The sequence below is a fragment of the Cebus imitator genome, unplaced genomic scaffold, assembly GCF_001604975.1.
Source record: "Cebus imitator isolate Cc_AM_T3 unplaced genomic scaffold, Cebus_imitator-1.0 Scaffold75, whole genome shotgun sequence".
In the NCBI taxonomy this organism is placed as follows: Eukaryota; Metazoa; Chordata; class Mammalia; order Primates; family Cebidae; genus Cebus; species Cebus imitator.
Genome location: NW_016107390.1, coordinates 6,903,797 through 6,924,152, shown reverse-complemented (window position 1 = coordinate 6,924,152; position 20,356 = coordinate 6,903,797). Strand labels below are relative to the sequence as shown.

Genomic DNA, 20,356 nt, shown 5'->3' with positions numbered 1-20,356 from the left:
GGGGATACGGGAATAAGGGAAAGGAATAGCTTTCCTTAACTTATCTGTATGAAGAATAGGTTCCTTGTCTTATCACACTCCGAATATACCAGGAAGACTAAAGAAGACTCTCTCATGCGGCTGCTACACTGAGAACAGAACCTTCACTCACAGACCACACTATGGGCCTGGCATCCCCATAAGGACCCTCACAGGTGTCTGATTTGGTAGGAAGTACAGTCATTCTCCATTTACAAATGAGGGAACAAAGCTCAAAAAGTTATGTTGACAAAGCTCCACCACTCTGGGTAGAGCCAGAACTAAATCTTAGTTATTCATATTCAAAGTCCATAGAAGATATGGCTTGAGCTTAACAGACTGCTTCTACTACACTGTGTCTAAAAATAAAAAAATTTGTCTCCAGAAATGTCTAGGTCTGGCCAGGTGCAGTGGCTCATGCCTGTAATCCCAGCACTTTGGGAGGCCAAGGTGAGCAGATCATGAGGTCAGGAGTTCGAGACCAGCCTGCCCAACATGGTGAAACCCCATCTCTACTAAAAATACAAAAAATTAGCCGGGCATGGTGGCACACACCCGTAATCCCACCTACTTGGGAGGCTGAGGCAGGAGAATTGCTTGAACCCATGAGGCAGAGGTTACAGTGAGCTGAGATCCTGCCACTGCACTCTAGTGACAGAGTGAGACTCTGCTTCCAGAAAAAAAAAAAAGAAAGAAAGAGAAGACATGTCTAGGCCCTTGTTCAGGAGAGAATCATTCTTTAAGTAAACATGTAACATTTCAGACAGTTCCTGTGTGCCAAGCATTGCTCAGGTGCCTGAGAGTAAAGCCATAAACATAAACACCAAAAATTCCTTCTAGAGGTTGAATCCTCGTGCAGGGACAACAACAATTAGCACACATAGACAATATCTTGTGTTTCCGACGGCAGTCAGTGCTGTAGAAAAAAAGAAGGAATATTCAGGGGTGGCTGTTGTGGGAGGTTGGGCCAAGTGTTCAATTTTTACTTGGCTTTTTATGAGGATCTCACTAAGCAAAGATCTGAATGAGGTGAGAGAGACAGGGAGAGAGAGCCATAAGACACTTGGGTGAAGGGCATTCCAGGCAGATGAAGAACAAGTGTGGCGTCACAGCGTCATGCTCCGTGAGGCCAGAATAACAGAAGCAAATACCCAGTAGGTAAAGATGGGATATTACTGCTCTAGTTGGAATGAGAAGTCTCTCTGGCATTAGCTAGCAAAAAGTAAAGTGAAAACACTTATGATTCTGAAGGTCAGCTCATGTTTAGGTTACTCACCCACCCCAAATTCCTTTTGTGGATTTATTCTTTTTGCCTATACCTGGAATCATTTCCGGAGCTCCCTGCCACACATTAAAAGGCGCTCTCTCAGGCTGTTTAGATGTGCTTCTGGTTGCTGTAGAATAAATACAAGACAATGCTTATCATTTTCTGAACAGGATCATGAAAGGGTTTACCCTGATCGTGAAAGGGTTTCACCTTCTAGAAGCATGTATTTGGTAAGCAGAGAAACTGTAGGAAAGGAGACCCAAGACTTAGAGCATATGAATGTCTGCCAGCCCGCAGACCTGAGGGAGAGCATGGTGCATGGCTTTGTTCTGTACCTTGACTCTTTGATTTGTTAACCCATTAAAGATGTTTTTCAAGAAAGTCATTGACTAGAGTTTACACTTTCTTTGTCTTCGCTCTGCCGTGAGTAGCGCCTGGCATATAGTTACTCCCTGCTCCCTGATGAATTAGGGCAAAGCTGTAGGGCCCTCTTCTAAGACTACATCGGAGTAAACACCACTAGAATGATTGGGCTTTAATTCAAAATTTTAAATAATACTTGAACAGGAGTACATCCTGCTCATAGATGGGAAATAACTATTAGTAATAGCACAATATGCTATGTAAATAGTATTTCATTTGCAGAGAACATGCTTCTCCAAAGACATCATAACTTGTGGCAAGAAAATGCTATTTTAGGATAATTACTAGCACCTCTTTTTGGTTGTAATAAAAACCAAATTTTGAGTCGTTCTTTATGTGCACAATTCCCAGACAGAGAATTGCCTTAAAAACAGATGAGAAGTTTAAAAGAATATAAAATAGTTCTCGGTTTGTGGTATGGCCTCTTTTCAAGTAAAAAATTCAAAGCTGTCTATTTTTATTATCTGTGGAACATAAGTCATAGTCAAAAACAATATCCAGTAGAAGTCTTTAAAGCAGTATTCTACTCTCTTAAAAATATTTCTAGAATGCCACTTTAAAAGACGTGGATAGCCATTACTTCCTTGTACCAACGTTGTATATGCATGCACTTGTGATTTTTAGAAATATTACTTCATTATGGAAAAGGTAAAATATGTGCAAAGGTGAATAGAATAGTGCAGTGATCCTCCGTTTTATCCATCACTCAACTTCAACAACTATCAGTTTGTAGTCAGTTTGGTTTCCTCTGTAACCCTACCCACTTGCCTCCTCTCATATTATTTTTGAAGGAAATACCCAACAAATATAATTTCATCTGTATGTATTTTAGTATGTTTCTCTAAAAGATATCCTTTTTATTTTATGTATTTATTTATTTATATTTTGAGATGGAGTCTTGTTCTGTCACCCAGGCACCATCTTGGCTCACTGCAACTTCGCCTCCCCAGTTCAAGCGATTCTCTTGCCTCAGCCTCTCGAGTAGCTAGGATCACAGGTGCGCACCACCATGCCTGGCTAATTTTTGCATTTTTAGTAGAGATGGGGTTTCACCATGTTGGCCAGGCTGGTTGCAAACTCCTGACCTTTAGTGATCTCACCTCGACCTCCCAAAGTGCTGGGTTTACAGGCATGAGCCACTGTGTCCAGCCCAAGATACTGTTTTTAAAAGACAGCATATTCACCACCAGTTTCACTCCTAAAAAATAATTAGGTCCTAACGTCACCAAATACCAAGTCACTGTTCAAATGTTCAATTAGTTCATGTATGTTACAACTGATTTTGTTTACGGTTTGTTTTGAACAGAATATAGAGAAATGCCAACCATTGTGAGTAGATGATATCTCTTACGTTTTTATAATAGGTGCTCCTACAACACTTTCTCCCCTTAAACTTGAGTTGTTGAAGAATTTAGATCATTTATTCTGTAGACTTATCCACAGTATGAATTTTCCTGGTGCTGTCTCAGTGGTGTAGTTTAACATGATCCTCTGTTCTGTATTTCTTTGACCTAGGTAGTCAGCTCTAGATACTTGATCAGCTTCAGGTTTGAATATTTTGGTAAAATTACTTTATAGGTAGTCTGATGTGCTCTACCAAGAGGAAGCCTGATATATTTAGTTGTCCATGTTTGTGATGTTACCAGCCTTTGGGAATCAGTGTCTATATGATAGACTAGTTAATTTGTTATAATTTGCAAAATGGTGACATGCTATTTCATTCTGAGTTATTAAGTGAAATACTTTTTCTTTAAAGAAAAACTTTTCCTCGTTTGGTGCAGAGTTATTCAGTGGTGTGGTTCCTATACAGGAAATGCATGATTCTTTCTTTTAGTTTACCAAATTTCAAAATAATGAGCGGTATTGCTAGTACTCGTCACCAAAAATGAACAGATCTTTTTTTCTTAAGCATTGTAATGAACTCATAGAATTAAACATATTTGATGTGTTTTACTCTTTTGCTGTTATTATTGTTACTTATACCCAAAACATTTTTTCTTTTAAAATAAAAAGTTTCACTCTGTTGCTCAGGCTAGAGTACATGGTAAGATCATGGCTTACTGCAGCCTCAACTTCCTGGACTTAAGGCAATCCTTCCACCGCACCCTCCCAAGTAGCTGGGACTGCAGGCACACGCCGCCACACATGGCTAATTTTGTAATTTTTGTAGAGATGAGGGCTCACTATGTTGCTCAGGCTGGTCTCTAACCCCTGACTTCAAGTGATCCTCTTGACTTGGCCTCCCAGAGTATTGCAGTTACAGACATGAGCCACTCCGCCTGGTAAAATGTTTCATCCTTAAGTTGACTTTGAGTCCTTTTGACATGACTTTCTCTGCTGTCTTCTTAGATACAGCACTCCAGGTTCATTTTGAACAACTTTTTCCCCCAGACCTGGATTGGGCCATTTCTCCAGGCAGCTCTGGATCTGTGACATATTGTAGAATGGCTAAATTGAGCTAGTTCACATATGCATTACCTCACGGACTTAACAATTTTTGTAGTGAGAATACTTAAAATCTACTCTATTAATTTGTAAGAGTACAACATATTGTTATTAACTGTTTTGCTGTGTTATATATTACAGCTCTTGAACTTACCCTTCTTATCAGACTAACATTTCGAATCATTTTTGTTACTGTGTTTCTGTTCCATTGCTTTGATTGCTTTTATGATACACATACAGGAATTTCTTGTCTTCCGTACTTAAAACTTTCTCTCAAATCTTTTTTTAAAATTTTTCTTTGATCTAACAAATTTTCCTCATATAGCTTCTGTTTTCAGTAAGACATTAGCTGTGGTGCTTATTAACGCTTGTGTTGCTTCTAATTCAGTTTTCGTGTGTAAAATGATCATTTTAAATTCTTTACTACGTTCTTGTACCTTATTTCTGAATTTTTAAAATTTTGAGTTATTTTTTCATAGCCTTTATCATTTTATTAATATCTCTTAGCAAAATTTAAAACATTAGGCAACCATCATCCGTTCAGTAGACATGTCTTCCTGCCTTGTCTGTTCGATAGATGTATCTTTCTCTCATTGGTCTGCACAGCCATTATTTCGCTCCTGGTTTTTTTTTCTTTTAATAAGTTTGTTTAATCATTTGCAATCTCCTTTATTCCTTATGTTCATCTCCTTGTTGTTTCTTATTTCCCTCTTCTCTCCGTCTTTGTTTTTCTTCCTTTTTTCTTGGTTAGTTGAGGCATAATTTGTATACATTTAAAATGCACAGACCCTAAGTGTTCCTTTCAGTGATTCCTTGTAAACCAAAACATGATTTAAAACAGTTGTGTTTTCAGTCTATTTACTTCACACCTCCTGAAGAGATGGTCATTGTTCTGATTTGTCAACATCGATTAATTGTATGTATGCTTGGACTTTGTATAAATGGAATTGTATGGCATGTATGATTTTGGCCCTTTTTTTTCACTTACATTGTTTTTTAGAGTAATTTCATATTGACACATCAGGAACTTCTTCGTTTTATTGTTAAGTAATATTTCATCATATTTATAGATCACAATGTATCCATTCCCCTGTTCATGGACCTTTGGGTCTCCAATCTGGGGTTGTTATTAGCAGGGCTGCTGTGAACATATGAGTCCCTTTGTATATGTGTTTCATTTCCCTTGGAATTAATAGGTGTAGGGTAGGTTTTCTGAGTCATGTTACACAGATATGTACAAATTTGTAAGAAATTGTCAAGCACTTCTTCAAAGTGGTTTGCATTTTACACTCTCAAAAGCACTGTATGAAAATTTCAATTGCTCTATATTCTTGCCAACATGTGTTATTACTTTATCAGTCTTTTTGATTTAAGCCAACTCCTATGAGTATGAAATGGCATAATGGTATATTTAAATGAAAAGAATTTTTAGTTTGCTAATGTCTAATTTATCAACTTTTTTTTTCTTATGGTTAGTCATTTTTGTGTCTTATCTAAGAAATTTGGTTTAGCCCAAGGATGTAAAGACATTTTAAAAAATGTTTTCTTTTAGAAGCCTTATGTTTCTGTCTTCTACATCCAATAACTTATTTTTTTTTTGTATTGAGTAAGGATTTTTTTCCAAACAGATATTCTACTGTTCTAGCACCATTTGATTAAAAAATCCTTTCTACCTCCCATTGAATTGGCTTGCCACCTGTCATAAAAAATCAGATGACCTGATATGTGCAAATCTTTCAGATCCTTATACTAATACCATACTCTATTACTGTAGTTTTATAATAATTCTTGAAATCAGATAATATAAGTCCTTCACCTTTGTTCTTTTTTAAAAAACGTATTTTTTTTTTTTTGCTATTTCAGATGCTTTATATTTTTACAGAAATTTTAGAATCAGCATAACCATTCCTTAAAAAAAAAAAAAAACTCTTGATTGGGATTGCTTTGACTCCATAGAATAATTTGGGACAAATTGGTCTTAACAATACTATTTCAACCCAAGAATATGTTATACTTTTACAGTTACTTAAGCTTTCTTTAAATTCTCTCAGCAGTGTTTGTGATTTTCACACTTTTATTTGATTTATTATTAGATAGTTGATGTTTTATAATAGGAATACAAGTTGTATTGTTTTAAAACATGTCTTTCCAGTGGTCTTTTCCAAGGTGTATAAAAATACAATTTTTAAATATCCACCTTATATCTTATGGGATCAATATTAATTTCACTTATTTAGTTCTGAGTAAATTCACTTATTGGTTCTAATAGGTTTTGTTATGTTTGTAAATTCCATAGTGTTTTCTATGTATATAACCATGTTTATATATTTATATATACATATATATGTATATATCCCATATATGTTATATATATATGCTGTATATAGTCTTATAACAATATCATATTGATACATATGTATATAAAAACATTTATATATATGTAAAGCTATATTTCTTCCTTTCCAGTCATCTTTTTCTTTATTAACTGGCTAGGGATTTCAATACAGTGTTGAATAGAATTGCCAAGAACAGTCATTCTTGTTTTATTTCTGAACTAAAAAGAAAATATCAAATACACTGACTATGTTAACTGTAGGTTTTCGTACATAGTATTTATCTAATTGTATACTTTTACTTCTAGTCTTAGCTTGCAGATAGTTTTTTCCTTTTTGTAATAACGAACTTATGTTGATTTTTTTCAAGTGTGGCAAATTACACTGATTGCTTTTCAAATGTTAACCCCACTTTGTATTATTAGGGTAAACTCCAATTTGTCATGATGTATTATCCACTTTAGAATTTGCTGCATTTGATTTGATCATATTTTGTTAATGATTTTTTTTTTGCTTATGATCATGAGGGATATTTGTCTATAAATTTATTTTTTTATAATATCTTTTTTAGTTTTCAGTATCAACATCAGGGTAAAGCTGGCTTCATAAAATGAGTTGGGAAGTATACCCTATTCTGTTTTCTAGATGAGTTAGTGTAAGATTGGCTTTATTTCTTCATCAAATGTTTGATAATTCACTTATGAAACAAATAGGGTCATAATTATTTGGAGTGTGAAGATAAATTTGATTACAAATTTATAAAAATTAATTTCCTGTTTATGGAAAATAATTGAACTTTCTTAGATTTAGGGGTACTTACGTTTTCTGTTTTTGTCAGAACTTTGTTTTAGAAAGTTTTGTTGTTTAAGTAATTTGCTTATTTCATTTAAATTGTTTATAACATCATCACATTATCATTTTAGGCCAGTATGATCTATAAAAATGACTGCTTTCATCCCTAGAATTCATACTTTGCATTTTCTCTCTTATTTTCTTAGTCAGTCTTGGTAGGCGTTTATCAATTTTACTAAGCTTTTCGATAAACCAACTTCTGACTGAGTTGATTTTCTGTAAGGTTTAGTTTCTATTTATTTGTCATGTGCTCTTTTTAATATTTCCTTTCTTCTACTAAGCTGGGTTTAATTTGTTCCTTTATAGTTTCTTGAGTTGAATGTCCAAATAAGTGATTTTATACATTTCTTTTTAATGTATTTACTTTAAAGCTCAAAACTTCTCTCTAAATACTTGCTTTACCTGTATTCCATATTTTTTGATATATATATTTTTTAATTTTTATTGAGTTTGGAATATTTTCTCATTTATTTTAGGATTTCTTTTTGATCTATGGGTTATCTATCACAAGTTTGCTTAATTGCAAAATTGGATATTACCTAGATCTTATTTTTATTCTTTCGTAATTTAATACCACTGTGCTCAGGGAACTTACTCTGGAAGATTTCAGTTTGAAATTTACTGAGACTTGTTTTATGACTCAGCATATGGTCTATGTTGATGAATATTTCATGTGCTCTTGTATATTCTACCATTGATCATAATGTTCTATAAATGCCAACTGGGTCCATTTTTGATAACAATATTCAACTCTTCTGTGTTGTTAGTGATATTTTAACCTAGTTCTCTTGACTACTGAGAAAGAGGTGTTAAAACATCCAATTAGATTATGATTTGTTTCTTTCTCCTTTTGGTCCTGCAATTTTTGTTTCATGAATTTTGAAACTGTTTTATTAGATGTATATCATTAGGATTGTTGAGTCTTCTTGATAAGGTGGATGCTTTTATAATTATGAAATAACACCCTGGTTATGTTCTTTATCTTGGATTTCTACTTGGATAATAACGAAAACCAGGCCAACTTTGCTATGGTTAGCATTTTTGCATAGCTTTTTCCACTGCAATATTTTTATCTTGCTCATTTTTATTTGAAATAAATTTTACTGAAATTTTAGGATGAATAGATGCATGAGGAAAGCGTTTTTAACTTCGGTGCATAGAGCTCCCCTTTTTCTTTGCTTTGCACAATAATCAGTACGTTTTACCTATTTTCTTTGTTCTTGAGTTTTTCCTGCACAATCTGAATTCCACTGTCAGCATTTTCTCTCAATGCAGAGCTTAGCCCTAAAAGGGAGTTTCTTTTGGGTTAGTTAGTACTAAGAGTTCATATAGCTCAGATGCTCCCAGCCCTTTCAGAAGTTACTGTACATCCCTTCTTCTGTTCCATGCATTCAAATGTGTAAAACTTCTTCCAGTTTCAGCACAGTTCTCAGGTTAGCCCTGACACTTTTCAGGAATACTTGTTTGTAATTTGGGGATTCTTCTGCTTTTAGGAGAGTTTTCCTGTTGCTTCCCTCTGCTTCCGCCTATACAGATGATGTTACCACGTGGGTTTTATGTTGTGAGTAGTTTGTCCTTAGCTGTTTGTAATTGTGAGGTTTGTTGGGGACATTAGATACCTAGGTCTTTGTAGATATCTCCCTGTGAGCTTTGATTTTTAATATTAGTTTTTCTTTCCTTTTTTGTGTGAGATTCAGAGAAATTCCAAAATGATTCTGCTTCTGTAGCTATCATTTTAGAGCTCTGCAGGTACCTCGATTCCATTGCAGAGAAGTATATTCGTACTGTCTGATGTTTGTAGCAAAAGAGGTGTGGTGTTGATCTATTCGAGAAAGAATCCAGATCAGAGGGATCTTGATTGTTCAGTGACATCTAGAGTTATCTGTTATTGTAATTAATGCAGTTTTTTAATATAACCGCACATCTTTTTTTTTTTTTTCATCACCAGACTGGAGTGCAGTGGTGTGATCTTGGCTCACTGCAACCTCTGCCTCCCAGGTTCAAACAATTCTCTGCCTCAGCCTCCTGAGTAGCTGGGATTACAGGTGCCCAACAACATGCTGGGCTAATGGTTTTTGTATCTTCAGTAGAGGCAGGGTTTCACCATCTTGGCCAGGCTGGTCTCAAACTCCTGACCTCCTGATCCAACCACCTCAGCCTCCCAAAGTGCTGTGATTACAGGCGTGAGCCACCGTGCCTGGCCTATAACTGCACATCTTTTGTTTGTTTGTTTGTTTGTTTGTTTTGAGACAGAGTCTCACTCTGTCACCCAGACTGGAGTGCAGTGGCACAATCTCAGCTCACTGCAACTTCCACCCCCCAGGTTCAGGTGATTCTCCTGCCCCAGCCTCCTGAGTAGCTGGGATTACAGGCATGCGCCACTGCACCTGGGTAATTTTTGTATTTTTAGTAGAGATAGAGTTTCACCATCTTGTCCAGGCTGGTCTTGAACTCCTGACCTCATGATTCAACCCCCTCAGCCTCCCAAAGTGCCGGGATTACAGGTGTGAGCCACCGCGCCCGGCCTATCACTGCACATCTTTTAACTATTACATCTTCCTGTGCCAGGGTCATTTTGAGGGAATCTCACAGAGAAGCCTGTGTAGTAAAGAAAGTCCTGGGTAAGATGTCTGTCTTTTTGTAGTGAATCCTGTATTGCTGTAGGGTGGCTGGGATCCTCCTGGTTTCAGATTTAAATGAAGGAAATAATTCAGAAAAGATGGAATCTAATCTCTACCACCCACCACCCAAATTGGTCTCTTTCATGTTATGCAAGTTTGCATTCGCTGAAGGCTACCTAATGCTGGACAGGATTACATGACCAAAAATGCTTCTGGCATAAACGATACCTTGATAATCTGTAGAAATTATTGTCCTATTTGCTTTTTTTTTTTTTTTAAGCATTTACACTTTATTTCAGGGAGCGGGATGGCAGAGTACAGTTGGGACAGCGCTTGTGATCATCAGATAATTCTTCTGGACACTCCATGTCACACACTCAAGAACACTTACTTTTTCACCATGGCCACACGAAAAGAAATAGCTGCCAATATTTGCTTCTTTTCATTGAGACTCATGCCAATAATCAGGTTCACATTTGACTTTAAGTCAATTGTTGGATACACATTTGGCTCACAGGGTCATAAAGTTTTGTGCAAAGAACATTTTTATTGAAAAAAATTTGCCTCTTAGAAAGTTAATACATATTTTACTACTTTAGTTTATAACTTGCAAGGTACTTTAATCTTCATGACAGCCTTCAAAAGCTGGCATTTTTTTCCACTTATAGATGAAAACACTGAGGCTCAGAAGTTAAATTACCTGCCTAAATCTATGTGGGTAATTTACGATAGAGCCAAGAAGAAATTATTGAATAATCAGAATAATTATCACTAGTATCGGAAGCCTCTGTGCCTACTGGTAACTAAAAAAATATCTTCAGAGAACATGATCACATGAGAATTTGTTAATACATCATCCCCAATTGAATTAGTTATAATTTACAGAATATTTTAGGAACTATATATTTATATTTATGTAATATGCAATATAAAATAATATATATAACATGTACTATAAAATACGTTTGTGTTAACACATTCAACAAACACTTTGGCAATTCATTTTTACCCATTGGATTTCAAAACAATTGTTTATGATCTGTTTTACAGTTGAAAAGCTGGTGCACAATGGTGTGAAATGGTTTGCTGGTCATAGAGTCAGGATTCAGTATTCCATGTCTCCTCATTCTAAATCTTATATTCTTTGCTTTTTATACCATGCTTCCTTATGATAAAACTTTCAAAATGTTACAAGATAGCTGAGTGGATGAACTAGCTATTACAACTTACATATTGCTGCCCAAACAGATGGGCTTGCCGTGTAATAGTCAATTTTATGAAGTACAAAGACCAGAGCAATGATGAAAATGGATAAATGGATAGAAAAGACTTGAGACCTAACTTCAGCCTAACAGGTCATACATTCTCTTTAGGTATATAAGGAAAGTGACCAGTTTTCCAAGAAGGTGTTTATGTGTTTATGTTATCAGTTTTAGTAAAATATGACCCAGATATATCTTAGTCTACTTGTGTTCTCTGCCATCTATTCTCCGGGCAGTTCTGACGCCATCAACACATTCCACTGACTCATTCTAATGTCATTACCGTAGCTGTGGCAGCCAGATCCTCACGTAGCATAGCCGCTTCACAGCCTGACCCTTTCTCAGGATTGATTGACAGTACTGTGTCATTTTTCTAGTGGGCTAAGGAGAAAAATATAACACCTGAGATCCACACCTTTGATTAAATCAGACTTGTCATCTCTGCCTAGAACTTAAAAAGCTGATATCCTAGGAACCTTGCTGCTCAGAGACAGCCATAGGGAAGTTTAAAATCAGAGCAGATTAGGCATACATTGGTAACCCACAGCTAAGAGTAGCTGTGAATGTTTGTTTTTGCATGTGATGCTCTGTTACCTTCTGAGCAAACTCACCTTAAAGATCTCAGTATTTTTAAAAATTAGCTGGATATGGTTGGGGGGAGCACCTGTAATGCCTGCTACTTGGGAGGCTGAGGCAAGAGAATCACTTGAACTGGCAGGTGGAGGTTGCAATGAGCCAAGATCGTGCCATTGCACTCCAGCCTGGACGATAGTGTGAGACTCTGTCTCAAACAGACAACACAGTATTTTAATGCTCATATTATTTTTCATGGTAGAGATTTGAAATCAGCTATGGCAAGCTGAAAGCACACAGAGATATGTGTAAGTATATATGTTAGGGTATGTATGTACGTATATGTATATATACATATTCTTAGTTTCTGAGCAAAATCAAGTGCCTTCGAAATTTCTACTTCAGAGTAGATCAAACTTGACTTTTTGTGCCGCAGAAATAGTGCTGGCCCTAGGCCAAAGATAGAAAAAAATGGACAAGTTTATTTGCATGCCACCCGCTTTGCAGCCTCTCTGGCCTTAATCTAAACCATCCTCTCACTGCAGGGGTATCAACTGTGTCGGTCAGGATCCTTTTCAGGCCATCACCTATGGGACTAGAAGACTTTGGTTAAGTCAGAAACCTACCGTTTACTAGTGATACGTTCTTTGTCAAATAACCACTTTGAAACTCTTCTGAGCTCCATCTAGCTGTAATATGAAGCAGCCTCTGAGCAGCACCTTCTCCAGACTGACCCTGAGCAGCCTACTGTCACAGTGCTGGCTGCCATATTGGTTCCTACTCAATGGTAGTACCATGGTCTCTGATGGGAGACTTTGTCACCATCTGCTGAGACTCTTGCTTTTTATCCCCTCAAACAATGTAGGAAGGCAAATAGTATGTAAGGAATATAATATAAATACGGACTACATATTAGTTTGGGAACACATGGTCGATAGTTTGTTTGTTTAGAGTTTAGAAAGAAAATATAGGCCCACCGCTTCCAATATGTCTTACCTTGATGACAAGTTCATTTCTGGAGTATGGCCAGCACATAGTGATTAATTTTGAAAATAGAACTGGACAAGGGGTAGTTATTAGTACATGGAGGATTCTTGGCAGTTGCTACTAACTATATCCACAACTGTTAACATGAAACCATAAGAGAGCTACTGTTGGTGCTTGAAGAGATTGAGCCCTCTAGGTAATAATAATTGTGCATGAATGAAATCAGCATTTGGGTAGAGAAAGAGTATCCCATATTGGAAAGTAATCATGGCTTTTATGCTCTTATGTATGTGTGATTTGACAGCTTTTTGGAGACTACAGCATATTTCTTCATGAAACCAAAACTTGGAGAGAAGGAGGTGTCCCCAAATGTTTTCTTCAGTATCTGGCATGAATTCAGCTCTGACTTTAAAGACTTCTGGAAGAAAGAGAACAAACTTATACTACAAGAGAGGTAGGTATTTTCATTTGCACAATGGCATTTTAAAACTGGTGTTTTATTAGGTGTGGCACCACTGGGGTTGCCAATTTTTATAGCCTGAATAAAAAATTAAATGTCCCTCAACCTGGGGTAGCAAGTTGAAGAAGATGCTGACATTTGGCAAAATGTGGAGTTTTAATAGGAAGAGTCAGGATAGAAGCTGGGGCACTGCAGAGAATAGCTGGGGTGCTGGTTTGCCAGGACCATTGTCTGGTAAAACAACTTCTGTTATGAGGAAACCATGTAAAAGTGACCATGTAAGAAGGCTTTGCACAACCCTGCTACGATGGCAGACCCACTCACTTCAAAGACTATAAAGGTAAAAGGAATAGTTTGCTCAATTCATGGGATATTGTCAATTTACCATTCATATTAAAACTTCATCCAGATATCACCAAGAAACACAGATGTCAATATTTTTTAAGAGACCTTTCATGATTCTTGTAGAATTGTGTGACACTGTAAAATAAATCTTTTCAGGAAGGGAAATTTCCCCTCTTCAGTATATGGAATAAAGTCTCTGCGATTATGAAATTCCATAGAGGCATATTAAATATTAAGTCGTGAAGGTGGCTAGCCCTCCCTGGGCAGCATCCCCAAATAGCTGTATCTAGTGGGAAAATAAAGGGAAACATAATCTATACTATAAAGTAAGCCACAAACCAATTAGTATACTTCCTAACATCGCTAACAATGACTTTGCTTCAGATCTTTAGAAAACTTAATCCTGTGGGCCAGGGGCAGTGGCTCATGCCTGTAATCCCAACACTTTGTGAGGCCAAAGCAGGCAGATCACTTGAGGTCAGGAGTTCGAGACCAGACTGGCAAATGTAGTGAAACCATGTCTTTATTAAAAGTGCAAAAATTAGCCAGGCATTGTGGCAGGCACCCATAATCCCAGCTGCTCAGGAGGCTGAGGCAGGAGAATCACTTGAACCCAGGAGGCAGAGGTAGGTACAGTGAGCCAAGATTGTGCCACTGTACTCCAGCCTTGGCAACAGAGCAAGACTCTGAAAAAAAAAAAAAAATAGAAAAAGAATGAAAAAGAGAAAAGAAAACTTACATCCTGAGAAACTTTGTTCACAAAATTCCACTGTTTTCTGCTTACTGTCTTCATTTTGGTCTGCTTACACATGATACCATGGCCGTTCGCCTGGTTTTCAGTTGAAATTAGATTTTGATACCTCCTTAAATTAGATGAATTAATTGGTAATATTTGTTGAGCCTGTAAACTATGCCAGATTTGCACTCACTTCTATAATTAATTACTTAGATTCCATAGGCCTGTCATAGAAGAAACGATCCTCAGTGAATAGTAGGTGGAAAAAGAAATGGTTTGAACAGAAGGAAACCCTTTAAACATCTACTCTAAAGATAATGCATTTATTCTACTTCCAAATGCATCAGTAGGTGTCAATGTAAATGATGAGCTTTTAGTTAAATTTCTATGCAGGTGGGTAGAAGAGAGATTGCTTAGAAATAAGTGTCTTTGAATCACTGTTCTTTGCCTTCAGACTAAGTCACGTATTAAGTGATATTTTCTTTAAAAAAAAAAAAAAAAAACCTGCTCAGTTTGGAAAATTGTAAAAAGGAAGCTTTTTTTTAACCTTAGGACATCACATATAACTTCCCTTCATGCCCTTCCCTAAGTCCCTACATCCCTCCTTTTACCTCTAATCTAAACCTGGTCCCCTAGTAAAGGGTTTGAAACTCATTCACACTAAGGTTCAAGACGAAAAGAGTCATATTTCCCCTTAGGCGATTATTTTCATCATGTCTAAGATTAGAGTCCTCAATGAGAATGGGAATGGTGTGATTTTAGACATCATCAGCAAGATGGGACTGATGACGCTGTCGCTTTAGAGTAGCTGGTCTGACACAGATCACAAGCTAGTGCATCGCAGCCAGAGAATGGCTTGGTCTTGTCGTGGAGGTCCCAGACCGAGGATGCTGGACACCCTTCTTGTCGCTGTCTTCTGCTAGCATAGACCAGAATATAAGCTGGAGGGATGCTTCCTCAGAGAAGATGTTGAGAGGGACCAATTCAGATGCATTGCTCCCTAGCGTCCTCACAGTCCCGTCTAATACGCGCCCTGTGACAGCCTCCTCACTGTCCCATCCAGCACATGCTCCATGTGATAGACTTGTTTCTAGGTGACATTTTCAATAACCACACATTGTTTGCTGACATTGTATACATCTAACCTGCCCACAATGAGCTTTCCTTCACTCTCGAAGTATCTCGTACAATCAGCCAGATCCGTGTTTTTAACGCCTTAGCCTGGGCTTGTCACGTCCTAGAAATATGCGATGCGCTTTGGGCTCACACTTGGTGAGTTTACATTCATGTTTGCAGGGCTGCGGATTGGCAGTTTACAAGTGCTCTTTACTGCAGACTTCTCAACTTTCTAAATCATTTGCTTTTAATAAAGGGCTAAGGAAGAGCACGTGTCAGGTGAGAGAGTGCTGCTTTGCCCTTTGACTTCCAAAATCCATTACCCTCTTGGCAATAATAAGCAAGTTGCTTGGGAGAGCAAACCATTGGTTGGAATTGTTTGCAGAACAATTCTGTTCCTTTCCTCAGTGAAGGACAAACTGTGTACTTTTTAGGAAACAGTGAAAAATGAAAAGGCAGAATTTCTTGTATAAAAATTAATAATTTCAAGACAGCAAAGCATTAAACCAAGCACAGAGCTCTTCTAAGGGTGCTGCCCCACCTGGCTGCCCAAGTGCCCACCTATGCCCCACTTTGGTGTAAACTTCATATTTTCTGTAATTAAATGGAAAAGTATTTCAGAAATGTTTTGAATGCCCTGGGACATGGATAGGAAATCACAGTGTGGTCATTTAAGAGTGTGAAAGTTCTTGTACAGTTACTGTCAGTGTGGGATTTCAAATACTTAAAACAGGATGTGGTTCTCAACCCGTTTCTCACCTCTGCACTCCCAGACCATTTACTATCAACCTGTTTTCTTCAGTGGCTGATCTTATACTGCCTAAGAATATGTCTATTTTATACCATTACTTTTTTGATATTTACATGTTGGTCTTTTTTTTTTATTGTATTAGGAGCTACTCAGTGTTGTTTGGGATTAGTGTCCTCATATCTGGTACAGCTCTGACTTGTCACAAGCTGCACTGCCTTTCCCCTCTTTGTGTCTCCATAAGTATTTGCTGACTTGACTTGTTGCATCATTACGTCTGGCACAGACATGGAAGTAAGAACTTAGCCTAGTAAAGTAACGAACATGTTTTCTTGCATAACTTGAGTTGATCATTGTAGGTAATAAAAACACTGTTCTGAATACCTCAAAGCAAAAAGAGAGATGGGTGGGGGCGGCGGGGAGAGAGAGAGATCGATTTTATTTATTTAGACAGTCAAACCACAGAAGGGGAAGAGTGGAACTTGCCTGTGGAAGGCCTGAATGCAGAATTCTACCTGCTGGGAGTGGGATTAGTCAGCCATGTGTGTCTGTACCTCTCTCTTCTGTGATCCATGTGTCTTTTTAAATGTCCTCTCTCTATTCTTTCTCTTTCTTTTTCCTCTTCTTTCTCTCACCCTATCTTCCCAATTCACCACCCTCCTTTATAGTTTAGCTTTAATTTCTAAACCAGGCTGTTATTTAGCTGTCAACCACTGTCATGGCTTATATTCTCATAACCCAGGAGAAGAGAGCAACCTCCATATCCATCTACAAAAATACCAGGGAGGAACTCCAAATGAATTGTGTCCCTCTCTGGATCAGCCCTGGTGATAGCATGGTTAGCTCAGCAGTTCGCAAGTCTGATCCTGAAGCGAGAGCGGAGTGTTACCATGATTGACAGTTCCCTTTAGAGCAGCGTTTTTGAAGGAAGAACAGTTTTCCCCAAAAAGTAAACAATAATCTTCTGGCCTACTTTATTAAGCCTTGAAAAGTAACCCATGTGATTACTAGCAAAATGTCTTAGCATGGTAGAAATAACCTGAAAGATCATGTTAATGGTGTCCTTGAAAGTTTTCTTTCTGATAGAATTTTCCTGGGACTAGTTTGGTATGTATAGATTGAAAAATATCATGGTTTTAAACCCTGTATAAATTTTTCTTATGCTATTATTTCTAATTTGTGTCTGATTACAGAGTGATCATAATAACTCTATTTTCTTACTTTGTCCTGATGACTCATATGATTTAGTTTCTATATTTCTTGAAATAGTGAATTTCTCCACATCCATGTTGGACAGGGATGCTGTCTTTCTAGTCAGCGTGGTTTGGTTTTCTAAGTTAGCTCCGCCACTTACTGGCTCCAGAATCATAAACAGTCAATTATTTTTCAAGACTCAGTTTCCTAATCTATAAACTAGAAATGATAATACTATCTGGCAGTGTTATTGTGTAGAGTAAATGACATGATGTATTTGAAGTATATAGCCCAGTATCCACCTTCTCAATGCCTGTACTGTTTTTCCATCATTTAATAAAAATAATATACCAGTCATGGCTCCCTACAAGGTGACATAACATTGATAAGGCATGTTAAGCATCTTAAGAACATAGTCTGTAAACACAAAGTATCAGTTACATTCTTGGTTAGGTAAAATATCTTGGTTGTTAATTCAAAAATGCACTTTTGTTTGGAAACGTTCATGTAACCTATCCCTCCCTATTTACACTGGGTGATACAATGGACACAAATCAACTGACCCATTGGTTTTGTCAGGAGTCAGAAAAATTGTTTTTTCATCTAGTTGGAACTAGGCATGTACAATTGTTAATAAGAAATCCTTTTTTTTTTGAAAAAAGAAATCTAGACGTGTCTGTCATTACTGAGCAACACAAAATATGTGCAAGTATGTATTTTTTTTAATTTCAATTTGTCTGTATTCGCCAGAAGATGGGAAGGGGAGACCAACATTTACTCTACCAAGCATCTCCCTAAGGCCTCACAGAGCGCGGTTGTAATAGGTAAGGAGATAGGCCGTCTTCACCTCTTATTTTCAGGAAGGCATTGGCATGCCTGTCACCTAGCCACTAACGAACCCCTGTGGAACTAGGATAACAAGAGCTGTATTAATTAAAAGAAAGAGGTCCAGATTGATTAAGAACGTGTGTCCTTTTTCCTCCTGATGAAGAGGCTATGGTCCAGGTCCCGGGAAAGGAGGGTTAGGCTTCCAGAACAACAGCACTTCTTACTTCGCTCTATTGCAAGTTGCGCTGTTTTCAGGATGAGCGTGCAGCCATTAACCATGCGAAGCTGTCTGTGATTATTCACTCATTCCATATGGAGTTGTACTGGACACTGAGACGTTCAAGTTCACTAAATGAAGGTCTCCTCTTCTTTGAGCTAGCAGTAGAGCACTGGTTGGCGTATCACACAGTGGGAAGAACCAGGAATGGGGGTTAAGGAATTCTGCCCAGGAGACTTTCCACATGGAACTTGGAGCAAGTGTAGTATTTTCAGACAGTCCAGGGAGCCTAGGGCTTTCAGGCAGGAAAATCTGGCTGTGGACACTGGGCCTCCAAACCCGACAATGTGCATTGTAGATTATCATGATTTCCTTTTTAGTCAGCCTGAGACATCTTAATTTAATAAATCGTGACATTAGTAAGGGTTGTATTTAAAGTATTGTCTAACTTAATTTACTGGTTTATTTTACTTCGAGACAGGTAGTCTTTGATGATCCAAGAGAAAGGATAGCTACTTCTCTAATTGCACAAGCATGCGGCAGTCAAGTCTTGTTTCAGCCCAGCTGAAATCTGTAATTAGAGGAAAACAGTTTGAATGTTTATCCTTAGAAGGTTATGCGTTACATTGGAGAGCGCCTCATGCCATGTTCACTTTTCTGTTTCCATAATTTGTATTCAAGTGAGCTGTATGTTCAGATTTATGTATGATATTATTGGAGTAAGTTTGGAAGAGACCATTTTCAAAGAAATTGAAAATACATCTGAAGACTGCAGATAAGAAACGTTTATTCTCATGCAGTAACGTATTTGCTGGATACCTACGTGAAACTCCCTCTTGGGCTGCAATGTATCACTGATGCATTGCATGATACATGAATTTGGCCAACCATTGACGCTTTTCATTCGGGCATCAAGTTTTAGAAAAATGACTCAGAGAAATCCTCTTCTCAGTGCCACCGTTCTGTAACCAAAGGTTTGGCAGGAGAGCTGACAAGACTGTGTCAAAATAATGGCCAATGGAGGCTGAGGGGTGCGGAGATTTATCTGTATTTATGAATAGGAGTAACGAATACACATTAGAACAATAAGTAATGCATTCGACAACTATTTATGATATTATGCCCTACTCTGTGCCAGGCAGCATTCCTGGCCATGCGGATCTTCTCTCTTCTCATGAGAGAAGCAGACACCAAAAGTACATATTTAAGTTCTAAGTTGAAATTAGTGCTATGAGGAAAATGAGGAAAATGAACAGGGACCATCTTGCAGAATCCAAAGTGGAGGAGGTTCATTTAGAGACGTTGGCCAGAGGAGGCCTTTCTGAAGAGGCAGCATTGCTGTGGACACCTAAAGAATTCAAGGGAGCAGTGCCATGAAGGGGTGCGGTGGGGAGGGGGTTAGTGTGGTGTATGAGCATCCCGGGCAGAGGATAGGGATGTTCACGGCAATGTGGCAGGAAGGATTGGGCATTTCCCAACGAAGATGGGAGCCGAACAATGAATTTGATGAAGCAAGCTGGGACCTGAGCATTCAGGCCCTGGTAGGTCATGGTAAACATGGACTTTTATTGTGCGTTCAGTAGGAAGCCATCAGAGAGTTTTTTTGTTGTTTTGTTTTTGTTTTCAGAGAGAAAATAACCTTATGTGAAATATGCAATGAGAAGATTATTGGCTGCCAAATGGGTAGTAAATTGGAGAGTGGAGAGTGTTAGTAAGAATCAAGTTAGGAAGTTATTTCAGTGACCTAATTGAGAGCTAGGACTCTGCAGACTGGGGTGAAGGCAGTAGAGATTGTAGAAAGTAGATGTATTTGAGATATATTTTGGAGGAAAATGTACATAGATTTTCTATTCACAGGTTCCTGGATGAACCAGTTTGGAAATCAGAAAATTGTAAATGTCAGCTGAAATATTGAAAAGCTAATATTCACT

At 37.7% G+C, this 20,356-nt stretch overlaps 1 protein-coding gene across 1 annotated transcript in view; it reads left to right on the top strand.

The window, feature by feature from the left end:
* FMN2 (formin 2) overlaps positions 1–20,356 on the top strand; it is a 383,202-nt gene that overhangs the window by 333,472 nt on the left and 29,374 nt on the right. The window contains exon 17 of the mRNA XM_037739857.1: positions 13,086–13,235. Within this exon, the coding sequence (XP_037595785.1) occupies positions 13,086–13,235 (150 nt within the window). The remainder of the gene's footprint in view (positions 1–13,085; positions 13,236–20,356) is intronic.